The sequence below is a fragment of the Grus americana genome, chromosome 5 (genome assembly GCF_028858705.1).
Source record: "Grus americana isolate bGruAme1 chromosome 5, bGruAme1.mat, whole genome shotgun sequence".
In the NCBI taxonomy this organism is placed as follows: domain Eukaryota; kingdom Metazoa; phylum Chordata; class Aves; order Gruiformes; family Gruidae; genus Grus; species Grus americana.
The window spans coordinates 2,916,224-2,930,634 of record NC_072856.1 but is presented as its reverse complement, the minus strand read 5'-3'; the positions used below and the strand labels follow the sequence as shown (position 1 = coordinate 2,930,634).

Below are 14,411 nucleotides of genomic sequence, written 5' to 3'. Positions count from 1 at the left end.
GTTTTCTTCCATGTTCCCATGCTACAAAGCGTGCCAGATAGCTCACAGCACAAATGAAAGCGATCTGTCGAATAGCCATTTGTGCCAAGAATGGTTACCATAACCCAAAACCACTACCAGCCATTGCACGCATGCATTTTTGCACCTTCAGATGTAGTGCTACAAGAAAGAGATGTTTGGAGGTTCTTCAACTGGAATTCTGCACAACTCATTTCACTCTGTTACACACTAGCTCCGCCGTGCACAAACCATCTACTGCTTCATTCTTCTCATTTCATCTGACCACCACATAGATCTTTACTCAAGAATCATCCAAAATTTAAAATGGCATTTCTTAACTATTGAGATAGAAACACCACAGCTAAGATACCACTTCTTCCACCAAACAACGCAAGTATTTTTACAGTGTGTTTACTTACATTTTCCATATATGTAGCTTCTTTTCCTTGGAAATGCTCTCTTTCCTTGCTCTGAATATTTTTAAGACTCTCAATCTGTTCCTGGAACAAGCTACATTTTTCTTCGCTGTCTCCAACTTTTTTGGTAAGGTTCTGAACTAGAATCTGCATGCTTTGTAGCGATGACTCTTTAACAGCCAGCTGATTCTTCAGAATGCAAATCAAAAAAGATAATTAGAAGAATGGACCCAGACAAAAGATGAAGAAACCATCATGAAGCCATCTCCTAGCCCCTCCCTCGGTTAAAGCAACATTAAACGCAAAATTCAGGTTTGGTCTTAATTTGAATGAAATTTGTCAGCAGATTCTGAAGTCGATACTAAGAAGTATAAATGGTACCGACAAAAGAAGTAAATAAATATAGATCTACTAACATAAATAAAAATAACCATTAAAGAATTTTTATTCACATGAATAACTGCAGAGGATTTGTGCTTCAGAGAAGGATCCACTGTATAATGCATCAGAATTCGTTGATTCCTTGAAACCTCTATGGAGACTTTATATTTGAGCTGCTAATATACCTTCAAATCTTCATTGGGCAAGAGCATTTCACTGGCCACACCACTTGATCCACACGCTATCTGTAAATCGATGATATAAGCATCTCTTTCAGCTAACTTCTTTTCTTTCTCTGCCAGCATGGCATCCATTTCAGCCCCACGACACTGGTGGGCCTCCAGTTCAACACTCTGGAAATGAAAAGACAGTATTGCTTGTAATCTATACTTCAACCATCTACAGTACAGAACAGTTTGCATTATTTCCTTGTTGCCTGTATCAGGGTACTGAAAAAATTACAATCAAATTTATAACCTGGTTAAATTTTAAGTGTAATGTTTAATTACCGCACCTTTCTCTGAAATTCTGCAGCATTCACATTCCTGCCACTTTCCACAGTGAACAGTCATGTCCACAAAACACATCACTGCACAGAACAGCTACAAACCGTAACACGCAATCATTCCTTGCCTACATTTCTTCCTGTTATGACTTATTTTTGCAACAAGAAAAACTGAAGCAAAACTGCATTTTTGTTCAAAATACAAAATGTAAATATAACATTAACCCACAAAGTTCATACTTGTGCATCCTATTGCATTCATTTCCAAACGGCTACAAAAACACGCTTGAGGATTTACTGCTCACTGAAGACACGGTGACAGAATTCTCGCTGGGTTTGCTCAGGCAGGTTGTAGCATATAAACTTCGCTGTCTACTCAACAGAAAACTCTCAGAATATCTGTTTAGTAATGTAACATGTAATTAAATACATAAATATATTTATATAAGTATATTTACACAGAATTCTATACCACAAATGTGAAAAGCCACGCATTTAGCATCATACAAAAAACCACCACCTTTTTTTGTAACTCTTCATTTTTTTGTGCGATCTGGGATTCTAGTTCCTCAATTCTCCTTCTCAGTACCAATATTTTCCCACGATTTGCTGCAGCATTTTCCAGGTCACCATCTTTTGAAGCCTGCAAAAACAGGGAGTTTTGCATTCCATAAACAGGTAACACCTGACTTCCATACCTCTACCTATTCAGATAACACTGGTGAGAAAAAGTGGACTTTAGGCATGGTTTGTGTTTCAGTTCTCTCACATATCACATATTCCATGTAGAAGCTAGACAAAGCAGGCACAGAATTTCTATCAAGCTTGTAAAAATCTTTGTATTTAAATTATTAATGATAATTATTGCTGCAAAGTGGAGTGGAATGCGTAATAAAGGCATTCATTTCCTCTGGCAATTGGAACCCATGTAAATCTGGCAAGCGTAGTCCATATAACTCAGAGGGGAAAAAAGGACTAATGGGGGGAAAAAAAAAGTGTAAATCAAACTGCTCCTAAGCGTAATGTTTCCAATCAGAATTTCAGTAGGCATGACTACTGGTTTATAGAAATTATTTGCCATTACAAAAGAAATCAAGTGCAATTGCTAGAGAATATGCTTTATTAGCAAAATAGATCAGAAGCATAAATAATTAGCTACGGCATGTCTTTGAGGACACCTCGGGACTTCAAACTGATCTGTTTCTGTTCCCTTTCAGCACAGCTTTAAAAAACAAATATTAAAGCCTCACTGAAGTTATTTTAGAAGCTGTATGAAGTCAAAATATGCTATTCTGAAGAAATACACATCTACTCGCACAACTGCGCTACTACACACAAATCTGAGAATCTTTGTTAACAGTAAAACACCGGTCACTTAAATGAGAAATTCCTACACTTGATTTACATTTTGCTACCAAGGACATTTTTATATTTCCATTTTTATCTTGGACATTAAAATTACAAATTAGGTTTTGTTTTCATTTCTTCTTAGAAACTTATCTTCTTGATTCACATGTGTTAAAATTTTGAGCTGCTAATAAAATGACGATCGCTAAGAAATTTTTTAATAAACAATTTAAAAGGAATGTACAAATTTCTAAATTTCTATGGAAAGATAAAAGAAGAATGAAATAGAAATACACAGCTGGAGTGACAGCACCTGCACAGTCTATCTTGATCCTAATCTCACTCAGCTCAAAATCTGAACTTCAGTTCCAATTTTGACTCCAGTACATAAAACTGTCTACAGCCTTACAGAAAGTATGTCTGCTTTAAAATGTAAGGACAATTACCTTTTTTTGTTCTGCTTTTGCCTCTAAGCCTCCTGATGCTGATAACTGTTTCTTAAGTTCTTCCAATTGTGAGGTTAATGATGCAACCTTGGCTTTGTTTTGCAGCTTCAACTTGGAAAGTTTGGCATCAGCAGATTCCTTCTCCTCCTACAAACATCAGTCATGAAGGACTAAATTAGCTACATGAACAACTGCATCCTTCAATTCTTCCATTAAAAAAAAAAAGAGAGAGGGAGAAATCTAAAGTGATTACCAAAAAAAAAAATCTTTCCTCTGAAGAGACATAACAACAGCTGACATTCCTTTTATTATTTAAACTTTTTGCACATGGTTGTTACTACTGTATATAATCCAGGGCATTATGATGTTAGAAATATTCCTAGTTTTTGACAGCAGTACAAATTCAGGGCTTGGTTTGATTTCATTTTGTTTAAAAAGACAACTTAATTTACAATGAGCTCTAGAAAATTCAATATTTTAACACTTGGCAGTTAGTGTCCACAGACATTTTTTAAAAGTGTAAAAACAGTCTCTTGCAGGAACAGACCAACCTTATGACTGTTTAAAAAAACCAACAGAGTAAGAATAACAAACCCTCAAAAGTCTTCAGGATATTAGATATAAATTCTTTCTAGTTCCATCTTTCCTAATGCCAGTCAAAAGCAAAGGATAGCATATAGTAGCATTAATAGTAAGATCATTATACAACAAAAAGACACAGATAGTGGAAGGAGAAATAAAAAGTTATCTACAGAAATTCAGTCTGAGGTAAGCAGGCATCTCGCTAAACGACCAGCAACAATTTGGATGCGTTTGTCCCCATATTTAGCCTCACGCGACTGTGCACCTCTAGCTCTCAGAAAGTCAGCCTGTCCCTTGCAACTATTAAGCACATCTGCTCATGCAGGGAACTCCTGTTGGCTGTGTAATATGCAAACCCAGAACAGAAAAACACTGGCAAAAAAACCGGTAAGGTCCAGGAACCGAAACAGCTAATTGTGACCAACGCTTCCTGTGTTCCTAGACTTGCTATAACTGAATATAAGCCTGTACCTATGAAAACAGCTCATGAAACAAGACTGAAGGGGGTTTTTTCAAGTCTTTTTGACAAGAACACACGCACAGTACCTTTAACTGAAGATCTTTATTTCGAAGCTCGGCATCCTTCTCCCTGACAAGCTCCTTTAGCTGTGTTACCAGCTGTTCAGTGCTTGTCAGCTGTTCAGTCAAATCTGTCACCGACATGCTTCTTGCATCTTGCGAGCCTGCGGCCTGCAGACATTAAGTATACTTTGAACAAAGAAAATGGTGCAGACACCGCTTCAGCAAAAAGTCCTCAGTTGTTGTTTGTCTGAGGTTTTTTAAAACATTCAGCAAATCTTAACAGAGTGCAATACTTAAACGTACATATACTATATGCACCTATACCAGACTGGTTTTAGCAAGTTTAATAGACACATGAAATTATAAATCTTAGAAACTGGTTTACGAATATTAGTTTTAAGTGACAGCGAAACAATCAAAGCATCCTAGATATCTAAAATTGAATTTCCTCATTTACTGGTTTTGCATTGTAACAACCAGTAGCAGTGTCACTGAAGCTAGTGGCAATGAAATATTGATATCAAACATACTGTACACCAAAAATACACTTGAGATAAAGTTTATGTAAGTCCTACAGATGTTTTGTTAAAGCAAGATAAGCACAATGAAGAGGAACAGAGCCTCTCTGTGTTATGCACTAGAGGTTAAATACTAAGTAGATGGGAAACAAGAACTCAGGCTGACTTTGAGTCCTAAAACTAAGTCAGGGTAAAACCAGTCAAGCAACTTACTTACAAAAGAGCAAATACATTCGATTAGTATATTGCCAATTAAAGATTCTCTAAGTCAGAAATTCTTAACAAAATATTATTTAATAGCAATTCAATACTTACTGCTGTTTTGGAAGGAGAATCATCTCCACTACCCCATTTCCACATAGTTTCACAATGGCTATGAAAAAATAAATGAAATAATACCACAGTAAGTATCAGTGCTGCCTCTCAGATAACTGTAATTAACTCGTACTTCTCTCTACATATTTCACTGAAAAATGCTTGAAACTAATTTGTTCAACTCTGACAGCACCTCTGATCACCACCACATTACTAGTTGTTGAGAAATAATGAAATTATGTATATAACGTGCCTTTTTTAAAAACTACTAGTCAGTAAAATGTCAATACTATCAAAAATAATCCAGAGAAGTCTTTAAGACTCTTTACTTACCATAGTTGCCTCTTCCACATATAAATAGAAGATACAAACCACATATACTTATAAGTACAGCTTACTAATATTCAGCCTGACCTTAAACCCTGCCTGCCACTGCAATACAACAGGAATTGTATCAATACATATTTCTATAAAACCATACATAAAGACTAAAAATGTTAAAGAACACAAACTGCGTTAATTGCTCTGTGACTGCTGCATATCTGAAAAATACCACGAGTGTTGCAACCCTTGAGGTCACTGATCAGCACATCAAATGCCTGCATCTGAAACCCCAGGAACAGCAAGCGTTCCTTGCTTCTTTTGCTCACAATCGAGTACCACAAATTTCTAAAGTACTAAACATATACATAATTGCAGTTTCTGATCATGGAAAGCTGTAGCTTCTTAATAAATACAAGTATAGGCCACAAATTGGTTTTAAAAAGAAAAATCCTGAAGACAGAGTAGGTTCAGGGCAGCTCAAAGGTTAAGACTTTTACTGAATAATAATGACAAACTTGGTTGAGAGAAAAAATGGGCAAAGTCTATAAAATAGCCCATGCAGTAAATTCCAAATTGTGTCTTGGAGATATAATCTTAAGAGCAGACTAAAATATCTTGCTCGGCCTCTGGATAATAGTCCAAATAGCAGCAAGAAGTGAAAAGAGCAGCTGTACCTGTTTGGTAATTTTCACTCTCAACTGGCAACATCCAGAGGAAAATAATCTGTCCTTTCTAAGCTGTACTACAGGCTTATGAAATATGCATACAAAGATCAGTCCTGAATTTGGAAAACAGCTCACGGTAAACATTAGCACATAGCTTATCTTAAAGTACTTAATTTGGAAAGCAGTTTATTACAAACATTAGCACATAGCTTATCTTAAAAAGTATGCACAATGATTGCAGAGGCTGCTTTTAAAGCTGTTTATCATTTCAAAGCTGAAACCCAGAATCACACACTACAATCTATGGCCTACATTATCTACAAGGCCAAACTGGATTCTGCTAAGAATATTTCCTAACATTAAAATCAACAAACGAGCCATGGGCTTGGGGACGGGAATTACAGAACTTGTAAGTAAAAAATTTCTCTCATAGCTCCTCCAGAGGTGCAACATCTAACCTGTTCTTAGTGAAAAGCTCGTTTCCAGATACATAAATGGGTTACCCAGGTGCAAAGAGGACAAAATGACTCACTAGATGTAACGTGGAGGTGCATTTGTATTTAATTTATGAATATGTTAGCTCATTTCCAGCTCTGACTGATGCAATCACTTTCACTCAGTTCACATGACAGCAATCCTATCTGAATAGTGTCACTGTAACTTTCTGATGTATTTTTATTTACATCCAGGACACTAAATATTGACAAGTTTTCCAAATCAAGTTGGGAAACAAAACTGAACAGACTTTCCTTACCCAGCATGAAGTCAACAAATAATGGTTTTTGCTTTTCTTCTGGGGTACAGACAGCAAGTTAAAGCACTGAAGCTGGTGAAGCACCAATCCGAACACTGGACTACTCAACTTGATCCCTTCTCTTTGCAGTACATTTGAACACAACTCAACTCAATTAAGTTTTCTATCAGCATTTTCCTTCCTTTGGCGGCCTATGTCCTGGACATAGCGCTATCGGACATCAAGCATAAGCAGGGAGTCCAAATTATCTCCAGCTACCCTCTCTGAAGTTTTCGCAGTGACAGATAATTTGTCTCTCTCCTGTAAGTTCAAACTGCTCACCCTCACTTTTCAAGGTTTCACATTGCTTCATCACTGCCAGTACCTCATCCTCCTCTTCATCTTGCATATTCTACTCTGCTGATAACCATTATCTGTCATCCACTACACACTAGTGTCCATTAATCGCTTCTTCACTGAAGAACAGGCAGGATACTCAAACCTTTCACAAATTCCACGAGATACAACAGAGGCCAACTTAATTTTACGAACGAGTTTCTTCTGATGCTCAAAGTACTACTGAGGTTTTGGCTCTTATCACAACAGGATACTACCAAAAAAAAAAGTCCCATTAGCAGCTTTGCCTTCATTCTCATCCATTCTGTTGCCCCAGCACTAGCTGCAGCCAAATCCAGCTAAAAAAACTAACTTCTCCCTTCTCTTGCAGAAATACAATGGAAGAAAACACTGAGGCAGAAGTCTGCTCCTCTTACTAGTAGGGAAGGTAATGGTAGTCCTCGTTCCCCTCTCTTCCACAAGACTACAGCAGAAAAGCAGACAATAGCATAAGCATGTAAACACTCAGGTGGTTTTTTTATTTTAAATCCATTTCCTAGAACAATTTTGTGCTTTAATCACACACACTGAAAGAAAAGGATTTATTATAATTATTTTCCTATTCTATCTGCGCATTTTTGCTTTTATCCTTGTTTGATGGCTTGTCAAGACACTCGTTCTTCTGCTGAATAAGCTAAACTTATTTTCAAGTGTTCTGTGCCATCCAGGACTTAAAAACCCTTGGATAAAAACTGCACAACTATACAACATAGAGCAAAGAAGCGCAAACACTGAAGCTGTGTTAATCAAACCACAAGCATTCTATAAAGTTAATGTAACAGCACATGTATATAGCTACTACATGTGTCTATTATAAATACTATTTCTTAGTAACACTGACCACATTTTCCGCTTAAAAATAACACACAAGGGAAGTGCTATTTTGTAACAGCGCACCACTGGATAAATAAAAGGTCAGCTGAGCCCCCAGCGAAGCGCAGGTGCATGTGCTGTGCAGAGAATTAGAGAATTAGCTATGTCCATCGGAGCAGCCGGCTGCAGCCCGCCCTGCCTGGTGTTTCTGCAGTGCGGTGCTACCAGCAGCCTCTGACTGGAGGTGCACGACACCACACACACCCCCCCCCGCCTTGCCCCCCCCCCCCCCGTTTTCGGGGCTCCCCGCGGTGAATGCCTTATGCACAGCAAACCCCACGGCGGGGAACACCTTTCCGTCCGCTTCAGACGCGGACACAATGCAGGGACAACCGTCCCGGCAGACACCGGGCTGGCCGGGAGCCTCCCTCCCTCCCTGCCCCACCTCCCCGGGCCCGGCCTGCTCTGCCAGCGGCCCAAGGGGATCCGGCCGTCCCCCCTACCCCGGAAGGCGGGGACAGGCCCGGACAATCGCGGCGCCCCTCACCGAGACCCAGCAGAGCCTGCCGCCGGCGGGAAGGGAATAAAGCGCAGCGGGGCGAACCCCTGCAGCCCCACTCACCTGCGGGATGCCGGTGGGGCGGCCGGGCCGAGCCCTGCACAGCGCAGCCGGTCACCGCCGCCGCCACCGCCTCCTCCTCAGCGCGGCCCCCGCAGCATCCGCCACGCCCCAGCGGGAGACATCGCTCGGCGGCGCCAGCGCCCCCCAGCGGCGGGGAGGACCCGCGGTCCGCCCGCTATTCACACACACACCCCCCCCCCGATCTCCTCCCGGTCCCCGAGCAAATCAAACCAGAAACAAAATGTTACTCGAGGGGGGAAAAAAAGAAAAAAAAGAAAAAAAAGAAAGAAAAAAAAGAAAAAAAAGACAAGACCCCTCCAAGACAATAAAAAAAAGAGATAAAGGTAATTATTCAGGGGAAGAGAACAGGCTGATCAAGGGCTGAACGAGCTGGTGGCACTTTCCCAAAGCGATGCAGAATTCGTGGCGGGGGGAAAGGTGACCCTGCAAAAAGGACCAGAATGTCTCCCGTGTGTATGTGGCTGTGGTCGTGACGGATGTAAATTCCAGCGAGGAAGACGAAGTGAAACATTAGGAAAAAGTGAAGCCTTGTGATAAATCTGCTGCAGAGAGAAGGAATTTCATGCAGTGGAGGTCTTCACGGTTAGTAAGGGTACGGGTGCACGCGGTGCCGCGAAAATTCGCAACTGGCCCGTGCCGACCGAGGAGAGATGCTAGGAGGAAACATTGAGCAATCCAAGAGTAAATAGTCGATGTGTGTGAGGTTTCCCGGCCAAACTGGGGCATCCCAGACGTGGTTTTACACAGGCTTCTTGTACCCGTCAAATGTCAGGGTACCACACGATGCTGGCATTACCTTGGTCGTTCAGGGGTATCTTTTATCCTTCACAGACAGCTCTAAGCTTCCAAGAAGCAAAGTCCTTCGTTCCAGGGCTGGGCCATCCTTTAGTTTGTTACACTTAAGCACGAACAATACCAAAGTCTCCAGTAAAATTCCACTGCCTGGAATTATACACTACAGTGTATAATATGAACTAATATATATATATATAAACAAAGTTACACCACTTTCATACTATAAAGACTGGTTGCTATACAGTTGCGGAAGGGAATTTTCATAGCAATAGTTATATTTATCTTGCTTTCAGGCAGAGGAATGGATTGAAAGTCCTTATTCTAAGCAGAAAAAAGAAAACCAGCTCCAGCTTTTTATGGGGTAGAACATATTCCTAGGTACAAAAGCAAGCTGTACGTTGTGTCTGACAGCAGCAGCTTTTGTAATAGTTTAGATAGTCATTTTTTCTACATGCAAACTGCAGCTTTCTAGCAGTATCTTGTACTGTCTGGCTTCTGCTGTGGTCCAGCTACAGCGCCAGCATTTCCCAGACAAGCATCAGTTCATCCTAGAGTATGTGGAACAGAGAACAAGCCTTAATTTACAGGAGGCTGCAACATTAAAATGACTGGCAAGAGGAAGGAAGGAACCCATCAGACTTCACAAGTGATTCGATTTTAAGATGCGGTTGTCATTTTAATCACTTTAATGTTTTCCTGGTGCAACACTGCAGACCCTATCTTCATTTATTTCGGGTGCAAGCTAAATGATTATACTGCGCTGTGCGTGTTCTCATCCATGCCTTGACCATTTAGTAACATGACAGCTGGTGATGATGGGTGCCTGAAGTTCTCTGGGAGACATTAGCATCTCTGGAAATCAGAGTATGAGCATGAAATGAGCTACAGCACTGCGGGCTTGAATGTGGCACGGAGCGCTCGTGAGAATAAAGGCTTCTTTGGGAATCGTGCAAATGGGGAAAAACCCACCGTGTCGCACCCTCAAGACACTGTTGGGCTAGCTAGTGATTCAAAAATATCGTGCATTTTAGTGAAACCCAAAGGAAACTTGGATCCTTAAAAAACAGTGGAAACTTTTAAGCCATTAAGTATTGTCATTACGAGACTCACCAATTAGTCCTCCTTAGGCACCCACCAGAGCACAAGGTAGACAGTCTTGCTTCGCTCTTTCTTGCTTCAGTCAATGTAGATTTGCAGCGGTCTCCAAAACAAATACCAGAGTGCATCTGAGCACAACTTCCATCTACTGAACCTGTAACCTGCACGATTTTAGCCCCATCCTGCAGTATCTCCATAGCCTTGTTCGTCTTTCTCCAAACCTGCCCCAAAGTAGCATCTCTGAAGAGGTGCCAGGAAGGAGGAAACAGGAATTAATGTGCCACCAAAGTGCTCCAAGTAGCTGTTTTAAATTACACCAAGCATCAAACCAACCCTGTGGAGTGAGGAGCAGTGAAGTTACTATTCCTGAACAGCAGTAGCCTGCCATGAGTAACTCAGCTGGATTCAGAATGGTGCTGGGATCTGAACCCCGGGAGCATCTAACTCAATGCAAGACTCCTAACCACTTAAACAGAACCACCATTGGCTCATACGTAGAGATTTTCATATGCAGGAGGGTGGGTTCAGATGCAATAATCCAAAACGTTAAGTCCATCTATATTCAGGTCATTTTTCCTCCTTCTTCATTTCTGAGCAGAGATTTTTCTGCATCGTATCTGCAATATCGAAGTTCTGCTAACAGCCGTTGTTACAGCACCGCCGTCCTCATCCACAGCTAAACAAACATCTGGGGCTTCGAGGTAAAACCAAGAGCAGCAGAAGGCATACGCAAAGAGACCTCAATATAGACGGCTGACATGCCAAGAAAGATTTCTCTGTGAGTAGAGCCTGCCCTGTAGTCTTTGCAGGAAGCAAGAATTACAGAATTTTCAGCTTTTGTATATGGGGATGTACATAATAGTGTTGCCTGGGGGAACGCTCCGTATTTAGGTCCCTCTTGCTTCATATTTACACCTGTATCATCATCTTAATTAACTCTTTAGTTTCTCATTTCAGAAAACTTTCTTTTCTGAAATGTTGCTCCAAACATTTTTTTTTTATTCATTCTGCTTAAGTGGAAGAAACCAAAAGCATTTTTAAGCTTTCACTTTTCCAGGCTCCAGAACAGTTTTTCCTACGCTATAATTTGTCATACTGTAATAATCAATGCAGCACATAAACACATAAAGATGATAATATCATCTGCAGGTCTTTATTTTATCCCAATATATAAATTATTCTTGGAAAGATGGGAATGGAAAGGACAATCTGATTCTTTGGGGGATCCCACAGCCAAATCAGCTGCTCTCTTCTCCCTCTCTCCAATGCAGAACGCTGTTAGCACGGCCCTGCCAGTGCAATATTAACATTGCGTTAACAACTCAGAAAGCACGGTCTACTAGTTTCTGCCCGAACACACATGGGCATCTTACAGATAACGCTGGCTTGGATGTTTAGGCCTAGCTTGCAGCCTAACTTCCCTGTTAGGATGCCAACCCTAGGACTGACTCTGTTTACCAGCGAGATGCAAGCCCCTCGGAGACACGTAGAGATTCAGACGCATGAAACTCTCTTCCAGCTAGAGGAACACTGCCGTTATTAAATGCATTTAATATTTATATAACAGCAGTATCCAGATGTCTCAGCGCAATAGCGAGTTACTTAATGTGCAGGTCTGTGTTGGGACTACTTTATTATCTTAGCAATTCCTCCTCCTCTTTAGAAAAGAAAAGCTGCTGGTCAGCCTCCTCGTTCCTCTCACTCCAACAAGCAGTGGGAGGAAATTGCTTGCTCTGCCTGTCTGGTTTTTTCCCATGCATCTGCTTCTTTTCACAATTTCCTGCATCCTGAAATAGCACGGAGACATCCCACCTTATCTTTGATGAGCGATGGCAAAACTAGAGAACGCTAAAATCAAACCTCTACCAACCAGGTACGTCAGCCCCACCTTTCCACCAGTACCACAGGGCTTCCAAGCTCTCCACGGCCAAGTTCAAGTCAAAAGACAGCTAGTCACCACCACGCAGAAGGCAGAGAGCGGGATGAGGGACTGAAGGAGGAATTAATGGCAAAGGCAGGTCACAAGAACAAATTTCTGCACACGCTGCTACTGCAGCTTCCATTTGCTAGCTCCTTCATATGCCTATAGGGAAAAATAACTCCTTTGTGAACTTGTGCCCCCCAAAACAGGGACTAATGGTTATGAGAGCAATGACTATTGAGAAGTAGATGCAGGGGAGAATACTCTTTGATGATTAGATGGCGATTAGTATAGAAATTATGTGTACTGGCAAAAAACCCCCATGCTCGAAGGTAAGTAGCTAAGGAGGAGGGTTTAGTCATGGCACTAATTCAGAACAGAGCAAACATTTAGATAATTACAAAACAACCCCAGACAATAGCGGCCAGCAGGTCAGGGGAGGAGGTGATCCCTCCCCTCTGCTCAGCACTGGTGGGACCACACCTGGGGCACTGCGTCCCGTTCCGGGCTCCCCAGTACGAGAGTGGCACAGACACACCGGAGAGAGTCCGGCAAAGGGCTGCCAAGATGATGCAGGGACTGGAGCATCTCTGCTATGAGGAACAGCTGAGGGAGCTGGGACTGTCCATCCTAGAGAAGGTTCAGGGAGGACCTTGTCAATGTATATAACTACCCGAAGGGAGGGTGCAAGAAGGATGGAGCCAGGCTCTTTTCAGTGGTGCCCAGTGGCAGGACCAGAGGCGACAGGCACAAACCGAAACATGGGAGGTTCCCTCGGAGCATCGGGAAACCCTTTTCACTGTGAGGGTGACTGAGCACTGGCACAGGTTGCCCAGAGAGGTGGTGGAGTCTCCATCCTTGGAGATATTCAAAAGCCACCTGGACGTGGTTCTGGACAAGCGGCTGTAGGTGGCCCTGCTCGGGCAGTGGGGTTGGACCAGGTACCTCCAGAGGTCCCTTCCAGCCTCAGCCACCCTGGGATTCTGTGACTTCCCACCAGCCCTTCGGTTCCTTGTAATTAGCCGTTACCACTGGAAAAGAGCTAAATTACAGTCCATCCGATAACGGTGCCGTAATTAGATCTAAATGAGACTCAATAAATCATCGTACACCTTAACCCTGCTGTTACACAGAGTGAAAAATCACCGACTTAAGAATCAAGCCGTATGTAATAGCGAACAGTCACAAGACTGCGTCATGGTTATACACACAAATGACCAATTACTGCTACAGAAAATTTCGTTACAACCTAACGAGGGTTGTTTGCTCTGCAGCTCAGAGCAAAGATGGAGTTGTCTTTAAAGCGTCTGCAAACCTAAAGCAAAAGCAACTCTTTGCACGGATGTGATGCTCGTACGCAGAATTGATCACTGGCACCCTGTACTGCGTTGTCTTACTATCACTAAATGGCATCGTATTTGATTTAAGGTGTTGATGCCTCTGGTTACCCACCTTTGAGGGTTGGCCATCAAATCGGGATGTAACGCGGCTCCAAGTGGGAGAAGTGCCAACGTTCAAGCAGCGGTCGCCGTTCGACAGCTCTTTCTGCAGGAGAGAGCTCGCTAACCAGAGCACGCAGGCTTCGGAGGCGCACGTACACAGCGAAATATGGAACCTTGCATCACACCGTTTAGCTTGTAAATGGCAGGAGACGAGAATCAGCCTACATAACTAATGTACCCCCCCAGGAGAGGGACAAAAGGGATGCTTCCCTCTTGAAATCTAGTAAATGTTTTTAAAAGTTGTTTGCTATCATAGCAGTGGCCTCTGCAAATTCTCTTACTTTGCTACATGCATTCTCACCACAGGAATTAAACAATGTTCCTGGTGATCTTTACAAAAGAAGTGGCCTTCAAGAGCGCAAAACGCAAGGACTCTTTGCTCAAGCTGCTTCTAGAAGACACAGGAAGGAGAAATATGACAGATTAGACAAGAAAGTATTCAAGGCTATCAGAAAGCAAATATTAAAAATGATTGTTCAAACTATTATC

The 14,411-nt window shown here is 41.9% G+C and overlaps 1 protein-coding gene across 12 annotated transcripts in view; it reads right to left on the bottom strand.

The window, feature by feature from the left end:
* The window catches only part of LOC129207078 (golgin subfamily B member 1-like), a 45,223-nt gene extending 36,535 nt beyond the window's left edge, over positions 1 to 8,688 (bottom strand). For 9 of the 12 annotated variants that reach the window (XR_008577368.1, XM_054827457.1, XM_054827462.1 and 6 more), the window contains exons 1-7: positions 5,366 to 5,400; positions 5,033 to 5,090; positions 4,224 to 4,367; positions 3,096 to 3,242; positions 1,823 to 1,945; positions 983 to 1,150; positions 420 to 605 (exon numbers count right to left, since the gene is read on the bottom strand). Coding sequence is in view for 11 of the 12 variants with exons in the window: in XM_054827457.1 (XP_054683432.1) it covers positions 420 to 605; positions 983 to 1,150; positions 1,823 to 1,945; positions 3,096 to 3,242; positions 4,224 to 4,367; positions 5,033 to 5,090; positions 5,366 to 5,385 (846 nt within the window). In the remaining variant the exon portion in view is untranslated. Of the gene's footprint in view, positions 1 to 419; positions 606 to 982; positions 1,151 to 1,542; positions 1,744 to 1,822; positions 1,946 to 3,095; positions 3,243 to 4,223; positions 4,368 to 5,032; positions 5,091 to 5,365; positions 5,401 to 6,030; positions 6,052 to 8,585 lie in introns of those variants that run through there. The other 3 variants (XM_054827464.1, XM_054827465.1, XM_054827468.1) reach the window with 3 other exon arrangements.
* Positions 8,689 to 14,411: the final 5,723 nt, after the last annotated feature.